General features: G+C 43.5%; 1 protein-coding gene across 2 annotated transcripts in view; it reads right to left on the reverse strand.

Moving 5' to 3' along the window:
- The window catches only part of LOC120055928 (laminin subunit gamma-1-like), an 82,607-nt gene that overhangs the window by 7,700 nt on the left and 49,591 nt on the right, over positions 1 to 25,316 (reverse strand). Inside the window, exons 4-24 of one of the 2 annotated variants that reach the window (XM_039003985.1) lie at positions 18,615 to 18,784; positions 17,686 to 17,874; positions 16,689 to 16,806; positions 16,210 to 16,308; positions 14,625 to 14,761; positions 14,298 to 14,420; positions 13,979 to 14,168; positions 13,659 to 13,771; positions 12,771 to 12,992; positions 11,921 to 12,109; positions 10,635 to 10,880; positions 10,281 to 10,434; positions 9,881 to 10,023; positions 9,446 to 9,624; positions 9,077 to 9,233; positions 8,550 to 8,755; positions 8,011 to 8,090; positions 7,594 to 7,731; positions 7,276 to 7,420; positions 6,806 to 6,955; positions 2,746 to 2,874 (exon numbers count right to left, since the gene is read on the reverse strand). In XM_039003985.1, the coding sequence (XP_038859913.1) occupies positions 2,863 to 2,874; positions 6,806 to 6,955; positions 7,276 to 7,420; positions 7,594 to 7,731; positions 8,011 to 8,090; positions 8,550 to 8,755; positions 9,077 to 9,233; positions 9,446 to 9,624; positions 9,881 to 10,023; positions 10,281 to 10,434; positions 10,635 to 10,880; positions 11,921 to 12,109; positions 12,771 to 12,992; positions 13,659 to 13,771; positions 13,979 to 14,168; positions 14,298 to 14,420; positions 14,625 to 14,761; positions 16,210 to 16,308; positions 16,689 to 16,806; positions 17,686 to 17,874; positions 18,615 to 18,784 (3,160 nt within the window). In that variant the 3' untranslated portion in view covers positions 2,746 to 2,862. Of the gene's footprint in view, positions 1 to 2,745; positions 2,875 to 6,805; positions 6,956 to 7,275; positions 7,421 to 7,593; positions 7,732 to 8,010; positions 8,091 to 8,549; positions 8,756 to 9,076; positions 9,234 to 9,445; positions 9,625 to 9,880; positions 10,024 to 10,280; positions 10,435 to 10,634; positions 10,881 to 11,920; positions 12,110 to 12,770; positions 12,993 to 13,658; positions 13,772 to 13,978; positions 14,169 to 14,297; positions 14,421 to 14,624; positions 14,762 to 16,209; positions 16,309 to 16,688; positions 16,807 to 17,685; positions 17,875 to 18,614; positions 18,785 to 25,316 lie in introns of those variants that run through there. The other variant, XM_039003984.1, reaches the window with a different exon arrangement.

Raw genomic sequence — 25,316 nt, forward strand, 5'->3', positions numbered from 1 at the left:
GCCATGCATACTACTCAATTAATTTGAATAATTCTGGCGTCATGACTTGCTCATTTTCACTATACTTAGTGGCTGAACGAGTGAGGAGGCCCATAAATACTGTGGTAATTCTTCACATATACAATGTGGTCATTTTCAATTTCATGCCTCCTTTAATGAGGCACGCTAAAGCTAATCTTAGATGGAGACACACTCCAGTTTTTTCAAGGAGGAAACCACCAGCGTACGAGGTTTACATGCGAGGCAAAAATCACATGTTGACGTTTGTCTATTTAGAGCAAAGGTTATATACACAAGAAAGAGAAAGTTAAAAAAAAGGTAGTGTTGCGAAATTCTGGTAATGTTCCCAAACTTTCCAAGGGCCTCATTTATAAACGTTACTTACGTACAAAACATGCATTCGCCAGTTTTCACGCAAAAGTTAACATTTATAAAACCTTAAACTTTACATACAATATCTAGTGGTTGAAGTATTGCATTGGAGGCAAGTAAGTAGGCATATTTTGTGAAAATGGGGGATGTAATGACACGCTATTGAAAATAAAATAAAAAACAGGAGCCATTTGCCGCTGTGTGTTTTTTGGGGGGAATCTAGAATAATTAGACATAGGAATCTATTTCCTATTTATTTAATTTTCATAACGATTGCAGTAGAAATTCCTCACCTTTCCTGGCTGTGATGGGTTCATATTCCCAGCCTACAACAAATTTGAGCCTAGTAAATAGATAAGCTATACGTATTTCAAGTTTTGCTGTATGCGATCCAATAGACAGTGTGGTTTATAATGGGCTACACAGTCGAATTTAACAGTTGAACAGACAGTTGACCTTTTACATTGAAATAAGTAGGCTACTGTAATTACACTGAAAATATAAACACAACATGTAAAGTGTTGGTCCCATGTTTCATGAGCTGAAACAAAAGAAAGATAGCAGAAATGTTCCATACACACAAAAAGCTTCTTTCAAATGTTGTGAACAAATTTGTTGAGATCCCTGATCGTGAGCATTTCTACACAAACGGTCAGAAACCGTCTCCGATAAGCTCATCTTCGTGCTCGTCGTCCTCACCAATTTTTTTATTTGAAACATTGTATCAACTATTAACTTGGGTCTGACTGAAGCTAGTGAACATGCAACATTGTATAAAATATTCTGGTCCCTCAGAGTTGCCAGTGAGCTCGAGACAGACACAGCTGTAGGCTATTTGTACAAGGGTTAAGAAGCAGTGCTTGACTTGGGCAGGAGCTCACCTGAGCAGAGTACCAGCAATTTTATACTGCTTGAGCTCCTGTTCCTCTTATAGAATATTATCTCAAAGGTATTATGGAGCTCGTGCACCTAAATATAAATAGTACCAGCACCCAAAATGAGTACCAGAACCTATTTCAGTCCAAAGCATGCACTGATAAGAAGTAACCAGGTTGGCCTATTTTATGACGTTTCCTGGATCAGAGTAGTTATTGAAAGGGAGAGAGCTGGAAAGATTTTTTTAATACATTGAAGAACTATTATATTCTCAATGGATGGAAAAACAGACTTGTTTGCTTGCTTGTATGACGTGAATAAAACATTACCTTGAGAAGCTCCACAGGTCATTGGTGGTGGTGTGTTCAGCCAATCAGAAAAACTATCAGATCCCCAAATGGGCACATTTATATGCTTACATCTGGCCAGGTAGACTATAGGCCTACTTCTATGCGTGCATGTCCTTACTAAACATTGACAGGAGAGCTCCAAATAAAATAAATAAATAGCCAAAACTCGCAAATGGAATGAAATAAACCAAAAACGTGTTTCTCAAAAGTGTGGCGTAGGTTGTGCACTCCGCAAACAATGTGTCCACTCCGACAATGACAATGGAAAGACAGGAATAAGAATATTGAATGCCATAACAAAAATGACCATAGCCAAAGTAACAAACATTGTAGATTAGAAACGATAGGAATTAACAGTAAATGTACTACTGGTGATATATGTGAGCTGTTGTGGGAGCAGCTTGACAGTATGGTACGTCAGAAGTGCCCATCAAGCCAATCCAACTTGTGGGAGATGCTTCAGGAAGCATGGGGTGAAATCTCTTCATATTACCTCAACAAATTGACAACTAGAATGCCAAAGGTCTGCAAGGCTGTAATTGCTGCAAATTGAGGATTCTTTGACGAAAGTAAAGTTTGGACACAATTATTTCAATTAAAAATGATTAATTATAACCTTGTCAACATCTCGACTATATTTCCTACTCATTTTACTACTCATTTCATGTAGGTTTTCATGGAAAACAAGGACATTTCTAAGTGACCCCAAACTTTTGAATGGTAGTATATATTATATACAGTGGGGAGAAGTATTGGATACACTGCCGATTTTGCAGGTTTTCCTACTTACAAAGCATGTAAGAGGTCTGTAATTTTTATCGTAGGTACACTTCAACTGTGAGAGACAGAATCTAAAACAAAAATCCAGAAAATCACATTGTATGATTTTTAAGTAATTGATTTGCATTTTATTGAATGTTTTGAATATACAATCAATCTTGCAGAACGCGCAGACAATGTATGCATGCAGGGAAACCAGCCATGTTGCAGACACCGATGTCTTGCTCCCGGACAAGCTAAACAGCCCGCTTTGAGTATAACACAGCGCCGCCGACGCGGCCCGCTCCCAAGGACTGTGGGCTCTCGTTCTCCGTGGCCGACTTGAGTAAGACAATTAAGCGTGTTAACCCTCGCAAAGCTCCCGGCCCAGACGGCATCCCTAGTCGTGTCCTCAGAGCATGCGCAGACCAGCTGGCTGGAGTGTCTACGGACACATTCAATCGCTCCCTATCCCAGTCCGCTGTCCCCAGTTTCTTCAAGATGTCTACCATTGTTCCTGTACCCAAGAAAGCAAAGGTAACTGAAGTAAATGACTACCGCCCTGTAACACTCACTTCTGTCATCATGAAGGACTTTGAGAGACTAGTCAAGGATCATATCGACTCTACCTTACCTGACACCATAGACCCACTTCTAATTGCTTACCGCCCCAATAGATCCACAGACGATGAAATCGCCAATGCACTGCACACTGCCCTATCCCATCTGGACAAGAGGAATACCCATGTAAGAATGTTGTTCATTGACTATAGCTCAGCCTTCAACACCATAGTACCCTCCTAGCTCATCATTAAGCTTGATGCCCTGGGTCAGAACTCCGCCCTGTGCAACTGGTTCCTGACGGGCCGCCCCAGGTGGTGAAGGTAGGAAACAACACCTCCACTTCGCTGATCCTCAACACAGGAGCTCCACAAGGGTGTGTACTCAGCCCCCTCCTGTACTCCCTTGTTAACCCATGACTGCGTGGCACGCACTCCTCCAACTCAATCATCAAGTTTGCAGAAGACAACAGTAGTAGGCCTGATTACCAACGAAGAAGAGACAGCCTTGTGTTACCAGGAAAATAACTTCTCCCTCAACATCAACAAAACAAAGGAGCTGATCGTGGACTTCAGGAAACAGCAGAGGGAGCACGCCCCTATCCACATCAACAGCACCGCAGTGCAGAAGGTGGATAACTTCAAGTTCCTCGGCGTACACATCACTGACAATCTGAAATGGTCCAACCACACAGACAGTGTGATGGAGGGGGAAAGAATGTGTCTTGACCCATAATACCCTCACAAACTTTTACAGATGCACAATTGAAAGCATGCTGTCGGTCTGTATCACCGCCTGGTACGGCAATTGCACCACCCGCAACCGCAGGGCTCTCCAGAGGGTGGTGTGGTCTGGTCAACGCATCACCGGGGGCACACTGCCTGCCCTCCAGGACACCTAAAGCACCAAATGTCACAGGAAGGCCAAAACGATCATCAAGGACATCAACCACCCGAGCCACAGCCTGTTCACCCCGCTATCATCCAGAAGGCAAGGTCAGTACAGGTGCATCAAAGCTGGGACCGAGAGACTGATAAACAGCCATCACTAGCCGCCTACCACCTGGTTACTCGTCCCTGCACCTTAGAGGCTGCTGCTCTATATACAGTTGAAGTCGGAAGTTTACATGCACCTTAGCCAAATACATTTCAACTCAGTTTTTCACAATTCCTGACATTTGTAAAAATCCTCGTAAAAATTCCCTGTCTTAGGTCAGTTAGGATCACCACTTTATTTTAAGAATGTGAAACGTCAGAATAATAATAATAATAATAATAATAGTAGAGAGAGAGATTTATTTCAGCTTTTATTTCTTTCATCACATTCCCAGTGGGTCAGAAGTTTACATACACTCAATTAGTATTTAGTAGCATTGCCTTTAAACTTGGGTCAAACGTTGCGGGTAGCCTTCCACAAGCTTCCCACAATAAGTAAATTAATTTTGGCCCATTCCTCCTGACAGAGCTGGTGTAACTGAGTCAGGTTTGTAGGCCTCCTTGCTCGCACACACTTTTTCCAGTTGTGCCCACAAATTTTCTATAGGATTGAGGTCAGGGCTTGTGATGGGCACTCCAATACCTTGACTTTTTTGTCCTTAAGCCATTTTGCCACAACTTTGGAAGTATGCTTCGGGTCATTGTTCATTTGGAAGACCCATTTGTGACCAAGCTTTAACTTCCTGACTGATGTCTTGAGATGTTGCTTCAATATATCCACATTATTTTCCTTCCTCATGGCGCCATCTATTTTGTGACGTGCACCAGTCCCTCCTGCAGCAAAGCACCCCCACAACATGATGCTGCCACCCCCGTGTATCACGGTTGGGATGGTGTTCTTCGGCTTGCAAGCCTCCCCCTTTTTCCTCCAAACATAACAATGGTCATTATGGCCAAACAGTTCTTTTTTTGTTTCATCAGACCAGAGGACATTTCTCCAAAAAGTATGATCTTTGTCCCCATGTGCAGTTGCAAACCGTAGTCTGGCTTTTTTTACGGCAGTTTTGGAGCAGTAGCTTCTTCCTTGCTGAGCGGCCTTTCAGGTTATGTCGATATAGGACTCGTTTTACTGTGGATGTCGTTTTACTTTCGCACCAAAGTACATTCATCTCTAGGAGACAGAAGCGTCTCCTTCCTGAGCGGTATGACGGCTGCATGGTCCTATGGTGTTTATACTTGCGTACTATTGTTTGTACAGATAAACGTGGTACCTTCAGGCGTTTGGAAATTGCTCTCAAGGATGAACCAGACTTGTGGAGGTCTACAATAGTTTTTCTGAGGTCTTGGATGATTTCTTTTGATTTTCCCATGATGGCAAGCAAAGAGGCGCTGATTTGGAAGGTAGGCCTTGAAATACATCCACAGGTACACCTCCAACTGACTCAAATGATGTCAATTAGCCTATCAAAAGCTTCTAAAGCCATGACATCATTTTCTGGAATTTTCCAAGCTGTTTAAAGGCACAGGCAACTTAGTGTATATGTAAACTTCTGACCCACTGAAATTGTGATAGATTATTTCACTTATAATTCACTGTGTCTGTAAACAATTTTTGGAAAATTTACTTGTGTCATGCACAAAGTAGATGTCCTAACCGACTTGCCAAAACTATAGTTAGTTAACAAGAAATTTCTGGAGTGGTTGAAAAATGATTGCAACCTAAGTGTATGTAAACTTCCGACTTCAACTGTACATAGAATCACTGGCCACAATAATAATGGAACACTAGTTACTTTAATAATGTTTACATACTGCTTTACTCATCTCTTATGAATATACTGTATTCTATTCTACTGTATTTTAGTCAATGCCACTCCGACATTGCTCGTCCTAATATTTATATATTTCTTAATTCTTTTAGTTTTTACATTTGTGTATTGTTGTGAATTGTTAGATTCTACTGTACTGTTTGAGCTAGGAACACCAGCATTTCGCTACACCCACAATAACATCTGCTAAATATGTGAATGTGACCAATAAAATGTAATTTTATTTGATGTTTAGTTTGAAAAAGTCCCTGCAAAATATCAAAACATTCTGCCCACAGCTCTACAGAAATGTGATCTAACTAGCCATTGCTCTTTCTTTTAGGAACAGCCGTGGCACATTTCAATAGTTCAAAATTAAACAGCAAATAAAGGGCCGTTATTGTCACCATAAATGCTGAATCGTACTGATGGGGGGGCAAAAAGCCTATACAGTTACATTTCGCGGTAAATTTTTTTACGATATAATGTATCGTCTTGACAATATCGCAATATTATTTTTGCGCTAGTTGGCTGTACCTGCACCATCTTCTTCTTAAATATGGAGCCAATTTGTTTTTAGCACTTTTATTTCCATTACTGATCAAAACTGGCTCTCTCTTGTCCCTCTGCAGCAGACATATGGTGAGGAAAAAGTTTGGAACATCGAATCACAATAAAATCACAGTACCGAATCGGCAATAAATATAGAATCGTGAGAATTGCAAGACACATCGTATCGGCACCTAGGTATCGGGATAATATTGTATCGCAAGGTCCCTGGCAATTCCCAGCCTTCGTGAATGGAGGGTGTTTTTCAGAGTTCTAATGCACGTTCACAGTTTTAGGATGGGTTGGATTTATAACGGGAAACATGCGTACGTATGGTGTGCGGCAAGTTTAGAAATATCAATATTTTTTTACGGTTGTATTCCTTTCATAAATGGCACATGCAGATATTTAGTGTGAAATTTACACAATTGTTATGAGGCCCCTGATTTTCAAGATATCCTGGTTGGAAGATTCCTGGAATCAGGCTGGAATACGCAGGAAATCAGGGAATCCTCCAACTGGGATTTCTGGTAGCCTGAGAATTTGGGAAAGTTATCAACATTTTGCAACCCTAAGTAATGGTCTCCTGTCCTACCTGCTGCTCAGTCTTTCCCTTCTCCAGCAGCTTGCGGACCTCAGTCTCCTTCCCTCTCAGGTCGTCCCTCAGGTCGTTGTACTCCTTCTCTGTCTTGTCAATCAGTTTGTCCAGGTCTGACGCCTCCTTCTTGATCTTGCTCGCTTCGTCCTGTAATCAGAAGTCAAGGTAAGTTATCTTTCAAGACTTGGAAACGACTTCAGTAATGTCCTGATGGCCATTTACATGTATGTCTTGTGAGTATCCTGTCAATCATTCGTGACAGGGAACATATTCCAAACGGTTGTTTCATCAATGAAGAGATGCCTGATGATGCTGCCTACATCCCAAATGACATCCTATTCGCTTTCTAGTGCACTAATTTTGACCAGTAGTGCACTAGTAAGGGAATAGGGTGCCATTTGGGATGCAACACTGTAGCACTGCAGCATCCTCCCCTAAAAGAGGATTAGTCACTTCATGCAACTGACCTCCAGTGATTTGGTGTTGAAGGGTGGCAGGCTGGTCAGGTTAGCGTAGATCTTCAGGGCTTTGTCGCCTGCCTCCTCTGCCTCAGCATGCACCTTGTTGGCCTGTTTCTCCAGGTTCTTAGCCAGGTCCTTTGCTTCATTGTACCTAAGAGGGTGAACATGACGGTTTCAATTATAAAAGTGGTGAGGAGATTTGTACCTGTACTAGCTTATGACATGTTCCGGACAGAATAAATGTTCCTGAAATGGGATTTATTTCGATTGACAAAATAAAGGAGGAATCATCACAGAAAAGTGCTGTTGCTGACAGTGACATACTTCCTGTTGAGCTCGTCAATGTCTTTGTTGGTCTTTCCCTCGCCATCTAGAGTCTTCATCAGCAGGTTGAGAGCCTTGGTGGATGTGTTGTTGGCATCCTTGGCGATCTTCTCGATTTGATCCGCATCCATTTTATGTCTACAGATGTAACAGGATGAGGCTTATATTTTTCATCGACTACATGACGGGGCTTCTTACAGCTCAAGAAAAATAAGATAAAAAGTGGTGATAGGGTTCACGCACCCAAAAATATACACTTTTGTTCTGGCCTACCAATTATGTTGATTTAATTAAAGTTAATTAATATTTCATTTTTTTGCGAGTTCCCCATTTTTCAGCCAAGAATACACATCCCAGACATCCCAGGCAATACATTTCAGAGAACAACAATTGTTTCATAATTGTAGCAGTTCTTACTTGTCGGCCAGATTGCGAGCCTCCTCTGCCAGAAGCGTCATGTTGTTAGGATCTGCGGTGTTTGAGGGTGTTTTGATGTCCTGGGCGAGAAAAATAATAAAGTACGAAATCAATGAACCCCTGTTATTTCTTTTTTCATGCAGGAGGACTTGTTCATTGTGCTACAGGACCAAATATGAACTGGGGGTCTGTACAACAAAAATAGACAAATAACGTGGTGCTCAAAGCATCGAGATCCTACCGTTCATAATATAATTATTTGTTATATACAATATTTTACCAAATATGATCAGTTTTTTGTCATGTTGCTAGGATGCTAATGTCCATTCTATGAATTCTATATGTAATTATTCAGCTCCAAGTATCTTACTGAACACCTGGAGCAATATAATCACATATAGAATCCCTAGAATGGACATTATTATCCTAGCAACATGACAAAAAAATTATCTAGAAACTGATCATACATGGTAGAATATTGGATGAATATTGCATAAAACAAATACATTTCTCAAAATTATCATTAGGGGATGACCGACCAGTTTGCTGATGGCGTCCTTGGCCTTATCCAGTTCCTCGCGGGCGCGGTCGACCAGGTCCTCAGCGTCTCGGACCCGGTTGCGGGCCTTGTCGGTCTGGGTTCCCGTGTCGTCCACACTGTTCCTGATGTTCTGCAGACGGTTCCACTGAGTGGTCAGCGTGTTGTTCAGGTTACCCAGGCGCTCCAGCAGGCCTTTGTCTACATCTGAAAATATATAATAAGAAGTAAATAAAAGTACATTTCACATAATCCTCTCTGATCCAGCACCTGGGACAAGGTTTAATGGATGTGTGCATACCACCCCACTACATAACTGAAAACAGCATTCACAACAAACATTCCTGAATCATTTGATTTAACTCTACTGGGATAGAACAGCATTCTTTCAAGTTAATTAGGCCGAATACATCTTTAAAAATTGACATAAGGGCCTTTCTTGTCTAATTCTAGTTGTTTCAAGCTAGTGAGACCTACTTTAAAATATATATATATATATTTTAAATTGACATATTTAGAGTCCTGTACCTTTGCTGGTCTGAGCCTCCTCCAGCAGGTCCATGATGGCTTTCTCTGCCTGCTTTAGACGGTCCTCAAAGGCCTTGTCACTGACAGCCTCCGACGTAGAGCCCAGGTTGTCAATCAAATTCTGCAGGTCATGCAGCTTCTGTCTCTGCTGGTTCACCTATGTAAGTGTAAAACCATAAGGGTTAGTGTGGTTGCCTATGCAGCTATACAGACATGTCAAGCACACAACTTAATTAAATATATATTTTTTAATATTTGGACAAAGACAGTGAAGAGAGACAGGAAAGGAAGGAGGATAGATGGTGTGCTAGAATGCAACTTTATTAACAAAAACAATCAACTGACGAAAACACCACCAAGAGTCTGTACCTTGTCTCTGACGAGAGAGTAACAAGATGGACACTGCTGGCAGCCGAGAGTAGAGCGGTTGTAGAAGTAGTTCTCCTCACACATGTCACACCTGGCTCCCACAAAGCCTGGGCGGCACTCGCAGCGGCCATCATCCTTACACTGGGTCGTAGAGGAGCCCTCTGGGTCGCAGTCGCACGCTGAAGTAGAGGAAGAAGAGAAACGGATAAATGAAAAAGGCTCGTAAAACATGTGATTCCAGAGTGGAGGTTTGAAAAGCTACAATGACAAATACAGAGGGGACTCTTCAAGTTAAAATGATATTCTCTTCCCATCAGACACAAACTCCACACGTGATATAGTAATGCACATCTGCACGCCATAATATGAAATGTTGCAAGAGTTTAATCACAATGGTAGAGGATAGAGAAAGAAGGAAAAGTATGGTAGCCATACGTTTGCAGCCAGACAATCCGAATCCAAAGAAGTTGACCTCGCAGCGTTCACAGCGCAGACCGGTGACGCCGGGCTGGCATTCACACTGACCGGAACCGATGTCACACTGACCATTGGTGGACCCAATAGGATTGCAGGTGCATCTGTCACGACAACAAAATAAAATCAAGGCATATTACAACTTAGCTATTGAAACATAGCCATGAACACAATCAAACAGCTAAAGATTCATATAACAGACCACCATTTCTAGTAAGATAATTATTAATTTTAATAATTATTAATGTTTATTTCTTTGGCTTTTCTACAAGGGAGTACCTTATTAACTACTCAGAAATGCTTCTACTAAAAGCTGGATATTAAGGTGTAAAGAGTGAAGGTCTACAGAGTGGGTACTGACCGTTCGCAACCTGTTCCGCTCTGCAGGTTGAAGAAGCCAGGCTCACAAGCGCTGCAGTCCCTGTTGGTGACGTGGGCGAGACACGGGCACTGGCCTGTGACCTGCAGACAGCTGGTTTGTCTGTCCACTGTGCCGTATGGAGAGCAGGAGCAGGCTGGGGACAGGAGAGAAGAGAAACCCATGACTACCACTGCAAGCATCAGTCATCTCTGTACAGTATGTGGAACTCAACAGTACACAGGATAGAATGGAAGAGAGAGAGACCCATTATCACCGATGAACACATCAGTCAGTATGTGGAACTCAACTGTACACACACACAGACACGTCATGCTGATCATATTCTCATCTTACGTTTGCACTTGTCGTTGGAGTTGGTGGCCAGAGGGTTTCCATAGAAGCCCTCTTTGCAGCGGTCGCAGAAGAAGCCGTCTGTGTTGTAGATACACTTGAGGCACTCCCCGGTCTCTCGGTCACAGTTGCCCACAGCGTTGGGGTCGATGTTGTCGCTACACTTACAGGCCCGACACACCCTCACCGGCCCATTCTCACCCAGGGGGTCTCCAAAGAAACCGTCATCACACAGCTCACAGCGCTTGCCTGGGGAAAGATGCAATTCATAGTTTGGATTACGTGATAATTAATATATTTGAATATCTAATAAAAGCTGCCATACATACAGCTCCTGAACTGAATTGAGAAATAGGTACATACAATAAACACAATTTGGAACATTCATCATGATGTTTTATCCATTTACAAAGTTGAAGTTTAAGATTGGTTTCTTTTACGGAATCAAAGTCTGTTTATCATCTGTTAATAGAAAGAAAATGGTTCAGGCCACCTTTATGTGTGTATTGGAATATGTGGATGTTATTTACATTCATGCTGCAGCGTCCACACTTTAAACCCTTGGATTCTGTATATTGTTGTGCCCCAAGGTTCATTACTGGCTCTGGTTTCAAAACGTACCACTATTCCTTATATCAAGAAGTAGTTTTGGGCCTCTTTAGCGGGCAGAAGAGAGCAGAATTTTATGTTATTTATCTATAAAGCGTTAATCCAAAAACATCGAATGTATTTGACATCTCTAATCTCTTATAGATTTGAGTCATTCTAAAACTAGGTTGATGAATTACATTACACTTCAGATCCCCCCCAGTTTCTACACAGATCGGAAAGTGCACCTACAGTTATGCTGCACCTTACATGTGAAACAATTTACAAAAAACTATTAGAATGGATGTTCTAGTGCCTCTTACACAATTCAAAAAATCTATTTCAGATTTTTTAAATGTTAATAGTGATTTTCTTTCTTAATGCGTATATGTCTTGTGTCTGTGTATTTATGCATATGTTGTTTTTTCTTTGTATTAAAAAACAGGCTCTACTGCAAATGAGACCTATAAAGTTGATCCACTTTATAAATATGTTTTTATTTAATTTTTTATAAACAGTCTTGAATTGTGATAAATAGAAAATAATTCAACCAGTACTTGACACTTTCAAAACTACCTACAGACTATCCCTAACAGTTGATTTGGTTCTAATCTATAAATCTGCAACGTTTTCATCACAGATTACTTATATGCGTTTTTTGTTTTTTATTTTTTTAATCACAATCTCTCTTTAAATATTACCTGTGGTTCCTGTGGGACAGTTGGTGCAGACAACCTCCTTGGTCTTAGGAACGACAGCACAAGTGGATCCTCCGGGGCAGGGGCAGGGCTTGCAGTCGCTGGAACTCCCCACAGTGGAATCTCCATAGTAACCGTCTTTACACCTCTCACAACTGAGCCCAGCTGTGTTGTGTTGGCAGTCACACATCCCTTCAAACAGACATCAAACACACACGTCATGTCTCTGATTAAGAGGGGTTGGGTTAAGCGTGGAAGACACACTTCGGGTGAATGCATTCCGTTACGCAACTGACTAGCTATCCCCTTTCCCTTCCCGCCACCAGGGGGGAGTCTAAGACCGATGAGAGTTTAAAGGGCCCACTATTTTATATCCAGACACCTTTTTATAGTAGATGAGGAGAGAGTAGGCTGCCTATTTTATTTATTTTTATTTAACCTTTATTTAACTAGGCAAGTCAGTTAAGATAGGATGTCATTGTCATTAAGAATGTATCAGTCATGTTTTAAACCACTGGACACACAGACAAATCTCTTTATAGCAGAGTGTTATTTCTGGCTGATGTTGCTGTGATCTGTTACTCCATGTTCTGTTCCACTCTAACAAGGACATTTAAATGTTGAACATTCCACTGTTCCAAACACAGACACATTTAGCCATAGCAGATAGAACCCCAGGTGTACTGCATGGCTCCTGGCTGAGACATATACCCAACCAGTCATGTGATGATTGCGGACTCGTCTCCAGTCTCTACTCCTTGTTGTTTCCCTATGGGCCCTGCTCTACAGTAGTGCACTATATAGGGAATTGGGCGCCATTAGGGTGTCAGCCACTCATTGTCATCTCACTGACCTGTGTCGGGGTTACACGTGTCACTGTGTCCGTTACAGTTGCAGGCGTCACAGGAACTGAAGGCCCCCAGGTCTGGTCTGCTCCTCCTGTATCCCAGGGCGCACATCTCACAATGCTGTCCCATGTAGCCCTGAGGGCAGGTACACTTCTCTACCCAGCGGGCCGGGGTCCCTGGACCTCTCCTCGCCGTGATCAGCATTACATCGTCAAGGTAGCCAGCACCTGGGGAACAATGAGAATTGATTAGATGTCTGCATCTTGTCTTGAGAAAGGCCACTAGGCCGAAATGTTGACATGGAATCAAAGACACAGACCACCAACATTCTTGTCTCCCAGCTTTCCATTTTCATTAAATTGATTAGGCCTCATTGGTAATGTCTAAAGTATTGAGGTAAGTGACTATTACTATGTTTTTGCCCTTAGAGTTATCTGGATATTTGTTCGGAGAGGATCTGATGACCTCAATAACAGGGCAAATCGTCACCACGTGGTGGCTTTAGGGGAAATGAGAAAGATTCAGCCTTAACCTGAGCACTAATATTATGACTAGGTTGGAGTTTCAACATCCTCTCTGTGATTAGCTGAGAGATGTCCTCAGAACTGTTAAAAGCATATGAAATCCAAGCGTATCAGTTCGCTTGACCTAACTTACTCCCAAGCTAGTCATGGTCGAATCCTACAGAGACTACTGTAGGCTTGGGCCCATATTCATGAAGCGTCTCTAAGTAGGAGTGCTGACCTAGGATCCGTTTTCTGCCCTTTATGTACAGGGGAAACATGATCATAGATCAGTACTCCTACTCTGAGATCCTTTATGAATACAGGCCCTAAACCAGGATGTATGGTTTACATTGTGAGGTGAGGCGGGGCGGACGAGTGGATGCATACTTCTCTCGCTGTAGGTGCCACGGATCTTGATGGACGTCAGATTGTGCAGGAGCTTCTGGAACTCAGACTGAGGGAGGGTGGGCCTCCAGGGGTAGTCTGTGCTGTCGTGGAGCCTAACAGAAAAAAAGAGGGGCATTCACAACATCAGATAGAAAGCAAATGTATAAATTTGTCTGTTATGTGACAATTTCAAAATTATGTTTTTACCACAGAATAGACGGTAAAAAGTCAACTTTCATATTACAAACGATTTACTTTTGTTGTGCTGGTATTCTACAGTATACACATCTGTAGGTTAAGGCTGCATGATTTCCACCAACCTGAACACAAACGTCTGCATGTTCTCCCCAGGATAGGCATTTCCCTGAGCAATGAGAGGCACAGCCACTCTGAGGCCAGCCCCCTCCAGAACCACATCTTCAGCCGAAAGGCGTGTGTCTCTCCTGTCTACCCGGAAGTTCAGGGTGAGGTTCTGGCCGTAACTCAGCAGCTGATTGCCCAGGAACCTCTCTACAGTAACGAGATAAGAAAATACTTGTTAGGCTCACTCCAATGAAGTCTTCTTCACCACAACAGTTTAAAAATAAAAGTCCCTCTTTCTCAAAAAAAGTATTTGAGTTAGTGTCAGTCACACAGTACCTGGAGCCACAAAGTACATGGGGAAGTAGTCCTCAGAGATGAGGGAAATCTCCTCTCCACCAGCAGACCACTGGACTGAAACACTGGAGCCGTCACGCTGCTGGGCTGTCCACTGCTCATCATCTAGGAACAGGTTTCATGTTCGTTACATTCAATTCTATCAAGGCATATCTTTACATCACAACTACCTCTGAATGATCCTAATCTAAACAGTGATATATGCATACTTCCTGAATATTTCTATAAACTTACTTCAGCTTTTTTTATTAGAAAGTAAGCCTGGTCTGAGCCCATAATGAAAAGGTGAAAAGGTGTGAATGGGCTCACCTTTGTCGAAGGTGGAGGAAACAGTGTCGATGCTGTAACCTTCAGCACTGTCACACACAGAGGAGTGCTGGAAGCAGAAGCACGGAGTGCAACCCTGCGGGTTCTGGGGGTCCAGGTTGAAGTAGCCAAGCTTACACCTGAAATAAACCACATTAGCCATTTAACATCAACTTATATCAAAAATTATATTAGCATGGGTATGTCTATCTGCAAATATGACAAAGTCAACATATATATATTTCTCATATTTTTTTATTTAACTAGGCAAGTCAGTTAAGAACAAATTCTTATTACAATGACGGCCTAGGAACAGTGGGTTAACTGTCTTGTTCAGGGGTAGAACAACAGATTTTTTTTACCTTGTTAGCTCGGGGATTCGATCTAGCAACCTTTCGGTTACTGGCCCAATACTCTAACCACTAGGCTACCTGCCGCCCCATATACTGTAGTAATTCATTTAATTATATGAAAACAAAGTTAACTGTATGAAACTGAGTTAAAATATGGCTTTAGGCTTGGAAATGTGAAAGTATTGACATTCAGTTTGAGGCGTAGGCTATATTCTATGAGTCCCATATTGCCTTTCAAGTAAAATGCGCTGACACCTTAAGGGAATGACAGCCTTTGGGAGAACAACAATTTAGTAGACTGTGAAACTGCTGTCTTCAAAAAGGCAGACAGACAAACAACGGTCTGTAATTTCAGCCACTTGTTGTGAGTGACCATGCAGCATCTGACAAACTGAATGCGTCCGAAATGGCACCCTATTTCCTATATAGTGCACTACTTTTGACCAGGCACCATTTAGGGAATAGGGTGCCATTTGGGACGAATCCATACTGGGGGTATTATTCATACCATCTGTGGCCCAGCTGGGTGGCTGGGAGGAATGTTACACCCACCAGTGTCTGTGGAGCCGGGGTTGTGGAGCTGGGGTTAGGTGGTGGCCATTGCCAGGCAGAGAGAAGAGTGTCTCAGGCAGGCAGCAGACAAGGCAGTGGTGACTGGAAGGGTGGCCGGACTTGGGAGAAGCCATAGAAGGCCTGGCTGCCAGTCGGTCTCAGTGGGGAGGAGTGAGCTATCTATGGGTTATTTTGTCTCCTTCGCTGCTAGGGGAGTCATGCTGCCTGTCTAATTCCATTTTACACACATACGGAGCATTCTTTCATTGAGAGAGAGGTACTCTCCTGTGTGTATCTGTGTTTCAGGGGCTGCCTTTAAACCTCAAAATGTCATAACAGAAGAGGAGCTGAAATGCTGCCATGAATCTTTAACAGTTTCCCTTCCCAATGAACAATACCGTAAACTGTGTTGCACTAGCTGAATGGAGCCAACTCATATTTCACTGCCAAAGTGACAGTCTTTCGTAACCCTGTTTCATTCTAAACCCATAAAAATGTAACAATTCCCAGACAAAGACAATCTTTGTCTGAAAAGCCACCTTGTTAGAGTGTATTTTCGGTATAAGGAAATCATGTTTGTGTGTGTACTGTGCCTCTATGTGTGTGTGTGTTACTGTGTGTGTTACTGTGTGTCTGTGTAATGAATCCCTGTGGCGGAGAGAGCGAGTGGGTCTGACACTGACCTGTCACAGTTGAAGCCCTCCACGTTGTCCTTGCACTGGCAACGGCCTGTCTGGACATCACACTCCTGTGTGCTTCCAGAAGGGTTACAGGAGCAGGCTCTGGAGAGAAGAGGAGTGGGGGAGGGGAAAGGAGAAGAACAGCCATTCACATAAACAGCATGGGTCTGTTAACCACTATCTATTCTAAAGCAAGCCTGCTGCGAGCCTGTTTATCTAAAAGGACCATTGCTGGCCTGGCACACAACTACATCCCAAATGGCATCCTATTCCCTATTATAGTGCACTACATAGGGAGAAGGATGCCATTTGGGATACACCCTAAGACTGACCGCCTCCATCTCACTCCCAAATAAACATGTGAAGAGCGAACAATAAATAAATAAGAACAAATCATCATAAAACATTAAGATTGTTTGATTTGGAGCAATGCAAATATAAATATCACAAATAACAAGAGTTATTGGCTTGGTGGTATATACCTGCAACCTGCTTCGGTCAAGGTGTGGAAGCCAGGTTGGCAGCGGTCACACTTGTCCCCCATCACACCTGGTTTACAGCTGCAGCGTCCTGTGTTGTCACACTGAGTGGCCAGAGAGCCTGGCAGTAGAGAGAAAGAAGCACAGATCAACATCAGTTCAGCATTTCAACACACATGTGAACGATCATTGTTAAACAGCCCAGACAATTCACACAACATGTGGACAATCTTGTTCGAATAGCCTGTAATGGGATCTGGTGGTGTCCATGTCGCAATTGTTTTGCGGTGGTTTTCAAGGGTAGCATATGTGGTTATAGAGGAATTATGAAACTTAACATACTGGTGACAACAGATTTAACCTATTAAGACTTGCGTTTTGTCTCTCAATCCAATAAAATGTTAACCCACAGCACTACAAAACAGACTGCCTTCAGACTGTATATTGTTTTACCCAATAGAAAGCAGCATCGCATTAGTGGAAACCAAGACTGTTCTCAGGGCAGGCCTGGTTGTAGTTAGATATGTTCGAGTCGCATCTGGGACAATTTTAGCATTTTAGCCAACCCTAACCCGCCACAAAACATGCTCCTAACATGCCTTGCTAATTCTTCTAACCTGCTATGAAAAGTAGCATCTGCTAGTCAAAACAAACAAACTTGCCCTGAGATCAGTTTTGGTTTCAATTAATGCAATACAGCCAATATAAACAGTAAGTATTTAATGATACATTAAAACTTGTGGTTCATTGCTCAATCCAATTTATTGATAAGGGCAGTCACTTCACAACAAAGCCTGGCTTCATACTGTACTTATCTTCTTACCCCAATAGAAACAGGAAGGCTGCGACCCAAATGGCACCCTATGTCCCAAATAGTGAACTGCACGGCTCCTGTCAAAAGTAGTGCACTATATAGGGAATAGGGTACCAATTGGGACGAATCCCTCTTTTTACCCCAATAGAAACAGTAAATACGCAATGGTATAGTCCAGACACTCACCCACTGGGTTGCAGCTGCAGGGCAGGCAGCGGTTGCCAGATCTGTCTCTGTAGTGGTTGTCCAGGCAGCGCTCGCAGTTAGGCCCGTCTGTGTTGTCGGCACAGTTGCGACATTGTCCTCCGTGGCCAGTGGCACGGTACAGCTCAGGGTCGAAGTAGCACTCTGCACTCTTGCCATTACAGTTGCACTCTGGGACCACCAGAAAAAGTAGATATTAGCTTATCACATACAAATGTATAGGACAATGTGTGGGTGGGATCAACATATGTGTATATGGGGAGGGAGCAGTAGAACTACTGACTAATGTGATTTTAAACCGCTGGATTTAAGAGTGGGAAAAGCTAAAAGCACATTTTCCATGCCAGGCTTTGGTAAACTAGTCATTAGTTTATCCCATACAGTTTTAAGGACAATGCATGGATGGGTTCAATGTAGAGGTACTTACTGTATACGGGGAAGGAGGTGGTAGAGCTACATAGTAATCTGATTGAAAGCTAATTTCATACTGAACCTTCCCTGCAGTTAAAGGAAGGTAATTTCATTTGGCACATTTTCCATATCAGGTGTACTTTTCCCTAAGTGGTCTGCTGGCAAAGTTTGGTTTTAGGAGACAGATTATGTGGCCTGGAGCAGATTGAGGCAGTGTGGGCGTGAGAAGTGTGGTGTGGACTGTTCTGAACAGGATTAGTCACACATTTGCGGTATGATATGAATGTCTGCCCGGCCTGCACAGAAACAGGAAGGATCTCTTGCTATGGGACTTATGCAGACACTCATCTCTTGGGCTGTGTCCCAAATTACATCCTATTCTCTATGTAGTGCACTACTTTTGACCAGGGCCCCTGACCAGGGCCCATAGGACTCTGGTCGAAAGTAGCGCACTACATAGGGAACAGGGTGCCATTTGGGAAAGCATGGGACTGACTTACGCAGACACTCGTTAGGGTTATTGGCTGTAGCTCGCCTCCAGGGACGGTCGTTGTAGAACGGCTTGCACACATTGCAGTCATCACCCTCTGTGTTGTGCTTGCAGTTGCAAACCGGCTTGTCGAAGCCGTTGTTTTTCACACACTCACTCGCATGGCCGTTGCACTTGCACCTGGAACAGCGGAGAACAGTCTGTTAGTCATCGTGAGAGTTACAATGCACAACTCAAACATCTGGTCCGTATTCACAAAGTGTCTCAGAGTAAGAGGATCAAGTTCCCGCTGTCTATGTCATCTTATTCATTATGATGTAAAAGGCAAAAACTGATCCTAGATCAGCACTCCTACTCTGAGACGCTTTATGAATATGGTCCTTTGCACTGGTCTTAGAGGACCTGACCGTAAGCATCAAATGGAACTCAGTTATTGATTAATGGACGTAATTACTTGGTTAAGCAGTTCAAATAGTCCAACCATGCTGTGTATCAGTGGCACTTATCTTCAGTGTAATCATATGTCAGCACAGGATAGTAGCATGATTACAGTGTTTCCCCTATATTCATTTAGCAGCGGCGCCCCACCAATTTGGCTAAATTGCCAAAATCTCGCACTATCCCTTTAAGATCAGAGTGCCAACTTTAAACTTATATTGCTAGCAATCAGAGTGAGTAGTGGCACAAATGACAGCACAGCCACTGCTTGCTCCTCATCGTCTCCCTACAGGGGAATCACTGGATTATATTTACAGTAATCTACAAATAAGTGTTCATTCATCCACATTAGCATGACAGATAGCAGCAAACTTTGCCGTTGACTCCAACTTGCTATAACAAGTCACTTTACTCCTGGTATGGAACGGTCTTCATTTTGATAAATCAATCCTACTGTAAATATTCTAGCAAATCAAATGTTATTATCACATGCCCTGAATACAACATGTGTAGGTAGACTTTACAGTGAAATGCTTGATTAGGAACAACAGTAGACAGTTAAAAAAATGGAGCTACATACAGGGAGTACCAGTACCAGAACAATGTGAAGCTACATACAGGGAGTACCAGATCAATGTGGAGCTATATACAGGGAGTGCCAGTACCAGAACAATGTGGAGCTACATACAGGGAGTACCAGTACCAGATCAATGTGGAGCTACATACAGGGAGTACCAGGACAATGTGGAGATATATACAGGGAGTACCAGTACCAGATCAATGTGGAGCTATATACAGGGAGTACCAGATCAATGTGGAACTACATACAGGGAGTACCAGTACAATATGGAGCTATATACAGGGAGTACCAGTACAAGATCAATGTGGAGCTACATACAGGGAGTACCAGTACCAGATCAATGTGGAGCTACATACAGGGAGTACCAGTACCAGATCAATGTGGAGCTACATACAGGGAGTACCATTACCAGATCAATGTGGAGCTACATACAGGGAGTACCAGTACCAGATCAATGTGGAGCTACATACAGGGAGTACCAGTACCAGATCAATGTGGAACTACATACAGGGAGTACCAGTACCAGATCAATGTGGAGCTACATACAGGGAGTACCAGTACCAGATCAATGTGGAGCTACATACAGGGAGTACCAGTACCAGATCAATGTGGAGCTACATACAGGGAGTACCAGTACCAGATCAATGTGGAGCTACATACAGGGAGTACCAGTACCAGATCAATGTGGAGCTACATACAGGGAGTACCAGTACCAGATCAATGTGGAGCTACATACAGGGAGTACCAGTACCAGATCAATGTGGAACTACATACAGGGAGTACCAGTACCAGATCAATGTGGAACTACATACAGGGAGTACCATTACCAGATCAATGTGGAGCTACATACAGGGAGTACCAGTACCAAATCAATGTGGAGCTACATACATGGAGTACCAGTACAATATGGAGCTATATACAGGGAGTACCAGTACAAGATCAATGTGGAGCTACATACAGGGAGTACCAGTACCAGATCAATGTGGAACTACATACAGGGAGTACCAGTACCAGATCAATGTGGAGCTACATACAGGGAGTACCAGTACCAGATCAATGTGGAGCTACATACAGGGAGTACCAGTACCAGATCAATGTGGAACTACATACAGGGAGTACCAGTACCAGATCAATGTGGAGCTACATACAGGGAGTACCATTACCAGATCAATGTGGAGCTACATACAGGGAGTACCAGTACCAGATCAATGTGGAACTACATACAGGGAGTACCATTACCAGATCAATGTGGAGCTACATACAGGGAGTACCAGTACCAAATCAATGTGGAGCTACATACATGGAGTACCAGTACAATATGGAGCTATATACAGGGAGTACCAGTACAAGATCAATGTGGAGCTACATACAGGGAGTACCAGTACCAGATCAATGTGGAACTACATACAGGGAGTACCAGTACCAGATCAATGTGGAGCTACATACAGGGAGTACCAGTACCAGATCAATGTGGAGCTACATACAGGGAGTACCAGTACCAGATCAATGTGGAACTACATACAGGGAGTACCAGTACCAGATCAATGTGGAGCTACATACAGGGAGTACCATTACCAGATCAATGTGGAGCTACATACAGGGAGTACCAGTACCAGATCAATGTGGAGCTACATACATGGAGTACCAGTACAATATGGAGCTATATACAGGGAGTACCAGTACAAGATCAATGTGGAGCTACATACAGGGAGTACCAGTACCAGATCAATGTGGAACTACATACAGGGAGTACCAGTACCAGATCAATGTGGAACTACATACAGGGAGTACCAGTACCAGATCAATGTGGAGCTACATACAGGGAGTACCAGTACCAGATCAATGTGGAGCTACATACAGGGAGTACCAGTACCAGATCAATGTGGAGCTATATACAGGGAGTACCAGTACCAGATCAATGTGGAGCTACATACAGGGAGTACCAGTACCAGATCAATGTGGAGCTACATACAGGGAGTACCAGTACCAGATCAATGTGGAGCTACATACAGGGAGTACCAGTACCAGATCAATGTGGAGCTACATACAGGGAGTACCAGTACCAGATCAATGTGGAGCTATATACAGGGAGTACCAGTACCAGATCAATGTGGAGCTACATACAGGGAGTACCAGTACCAGATCAATGTGGAGCTACATACAGGGAGTACCAGTACCAGATCAATGTGGAGCTACATACAGGGAGTACCAGTACCAGGTCAATGTGGAGCTATATACAGGGAGTACCAGTACCAGATCAATGTGGAACTACATACAGGGAGTACCATTAACAGATCAATGTGGAGCTACATACAGGGAGTACCAGTACCAGATCAATGTGGAACTACATACAGGGAGTACCATTACCAGATCAATGTGGAGCTACATACAGGGAGTACCAGTACAATATGGAGCTATATACAGGGAGTACCAGTACAAGATCAATGTGGAGCTACATACAGTGAGTACCAGTACCAGATCAATGTGGAACTACATACAGGGAGTACCAGTACCAGATCAATGTGGAGCTACATACAGGGAGTACCAGTACCAGATCAATGTGGAGCTACATACAGGGAGTACCAGTACCAGATCAATGTGGAGCTACATACAGGGAGTACCAGTACCAGATCAATGTGGAGCTACATACAGGGAGTACCAGTACCAGATCAATGTGGAGCTATATACAGGGAGTACCAGTACCAGATCAATGTGGAGCTACATACAGGGAGTACCAGTACCAGATCAATGTGGAACTACATACAGGGAGTACCAGTACCAGATCAATGTGGAGCTACATACAGGGAGTACCAGTACCAGATCAATGTGGAGCTACATACAGGGAGTACCAGTACCAGATCAATGTGGAGCTACATACAGGGAGTACCAGTACCAGATCAATGTGGAGCTACATACAGGGAGTACCAGTACCAGATCAATGTGGAGCTACATACAGGGAGTACCAGTACCAGATCAATGTGGAGCTACATACAGGGAGTACCAGTACCAGATCAATGTGGAGCTACATACAGGGAGTACCAGTACCAGATCAATGTGGAGCTACATACAGGGAGTACCAGTACCAGATCAATGTGGAGCTACATACAGGGAGTACCAGTACAATATGGAGCTATATACAGGGAGTACCAGTACCAGATCAATGTGGAGCTACATACAGGAAGTACCAGTACCAGATCAATGTGGAGCTACATACAGGGAGTACCAGTACCAGATCAATGTGGAGCTACATACAGGGAGTACCAGTACCAGATCAATGTGGAGCTACATACAGGGAGTACCAGTACAATATGGAGCTATATACAGGGAGTACCAGTACAAGATCAATGTGGAGTTACATACAGGGAGTACCAGTACCAGATCAATGCGCAGGGATACGAGGTACTTGAGGTAGATATGTAAATGACGGCAGGATAAAGTGACTAGGCATGCCGATTGATAACAACCGTAAAATACAGAACAGCGTAGCAGCAGCAAATGAGTGCAAAAGTGTGTGTGTGCGCACATATGTAATGTTTGAATGTGTGAGGGAGTGACAGTGTAGTGTGTGAGTGTGTACATGGTGTGTATACAAAGTGTAGTGAGTGTTCGTAGGGTCAGTGCTAGATAGCGTCAGTGCAGATAGTTCAGGTACCATTAATTGACTATTTAGCAGTCTGGCTATTTAGCGGTCTTATGGCTTGGGGGTAGAAGCTGTCTTAGAGCCTGTTGGTCCAAGAGCCAATGCTCTGGTACCGTTTGCCGGATGGAAGCAGAGTGAACAGCCATGGCTTGGGTGGCTGGAGTGTTTGGCAATTTTTGGGGAATTCCTCTGACACCGACTCATATGGAGGTTCTGGATGGCAGGGAGCTCAGCCCCAGTGATGCACTGGGCTGTCCTCACCACCCTTTGTAGCGCTTTGTGGTCAAGGGCGGTGCAATTGCCAAACCAAGCAGTAACGCAGCCTGTCAAGATACTCTCAATGGTGTAGCTGTATAAATGTGGATCTGAGGGCTCCATTCCAAATCTGTTTAGCCTCCCGAGGGGGAAGAGGCACTACCGTGCCCTCTTCACGCCTGTGCGGGTGTGTCTGGACCATGTTAAGTCCTTAGTGATATGGACGCCAAGGAACTTCAAGCTCTCGACCCGCTCCACACCACCCTGTCCATGTGGATGAAGGCGTGCTCTCCCCCCTTTCTCCTATAGTACACAATCAGCTCCTTGGTCTTACTGACATTGAGGGAGAGGTTTTTGTCCTGGCTATGTCTCTGACCTCCTCCCTGTAGGCGGACTCATCGCCATTGGTGATCAGGCCTACCACCGTCATGTCGTTGGCAAACTTGGTGTTTGAGTGGTGCGTGGCCACGCAGTCGTGGGTGAACAAGGAGTACAGGAGGGGACTAAGCACACACCCCTGAGAGGCCCCCGTGTTGAGGGTCAGCGTGGCGAAGATGTTGCTGCCTACCCTCACCACCTGGGGCCGACCATTCAGGAAGTCCAGGATCCAGTTGCAGAGGGAGGGGTTCAGTCCCAGGGTCCCTAGCTAGGTGATGAGCTTGGAGGGGACTATGGTGTTGAACGCTGAGCTGTGCATGCTTCTCATAATAGTTATTACTTTTTTCCATTACTTGTTATTTTTGGACTTGTATTAGTCATTTCATTGACAAAGTTATTGTACTGCATCATTGAGGAGATTTAGCAAGAAAGCATTTCACTGTGCCGTATGCACGCGACCAATAAACGTTTGATTTGATCTATCAAAAACACACCACTATTTGTAGCTTACATTATGTTTGAGAGTCATTACTCTAAGTGTGTGTTGTTGGGAATCACGAATACACGTCATTTATTTGAGTTACTGAGTATTTGATCCATCCTCAATTACATCATTAGTCAAATCAATTTTGGCACAGGGAGAGTTTTATTTGCCCTGATAACTCCATGGTGTTTACCCAATTCAGAAAGGCTGCACCTTCTCCACCTGAGACACTTCAACAGACCCCCTCCGAACAAGAGAAGAATTGCATGGCAGCCACCTTTGGGTATTGTTTCAGGTGTTACTTGGCAGCGAAGTGTGGAAAAAGTGACAACAGGAAGGAAGACACTACAGCACTAGGGACCTATTAAGACTAATAGGCGGTTTGTTCATCTAGAAAAACAAAGCCAACCTCCCTCGCGCTTTTTTCCATTTTGTAGTACGTGTAATATCAGTCAAATCCATTTCTTACTCATAATATACAGCTGGTGGATGTGATGACGTCGCTGACTGGTGGACAGTGAACTTGGTGCCCTGACAGGTAGAGAGTAGACCTACTACACCCAAGCTTGGCCCGGCTTGGTCCTTGGACTCATCTCTGCCGTCATATTGGGGACTGCCCCATTCCAGTCTCCGTGCACTGTAATCCAGCACTCGCAGGCAGGAATGCAAAGAATGCGGCTGTGTAATGGAAATCTGCTCCACATTTCAAACAGATTGAGGTGAAAAGACACTGCACCGGCAAGGGGGCAGTTTAACACTTGTTTAATACGTGTCTGATCCCCTATTCTCTTCTGGCTTTTCAGTTCTGAATTTGGAAGGGATTGTTTTTTTGGATTCTCAGTTGAGCCACTGAGAATGAACCCACACAATGTAAAATGTGGCCAGATAAGTGATATGAAGTTGATCTGAAGTCAACAGACTACACTACTTTAGATTA

Source organism: Salvelinus namaycush, chromosome 11, assembly GCF_016432855.1.
Source record: "Salvelinus namaycush isolate Seneca chromosome 11, SaNama_1.0, whole genome shotgun sequence".
Taxonomy (NCBI): Eukaryota; Metazoa; Chordata; class Actinopteri; order Salmoniformes; family Salmonidae; genus Salvelinus; species Salvelinus namaycush.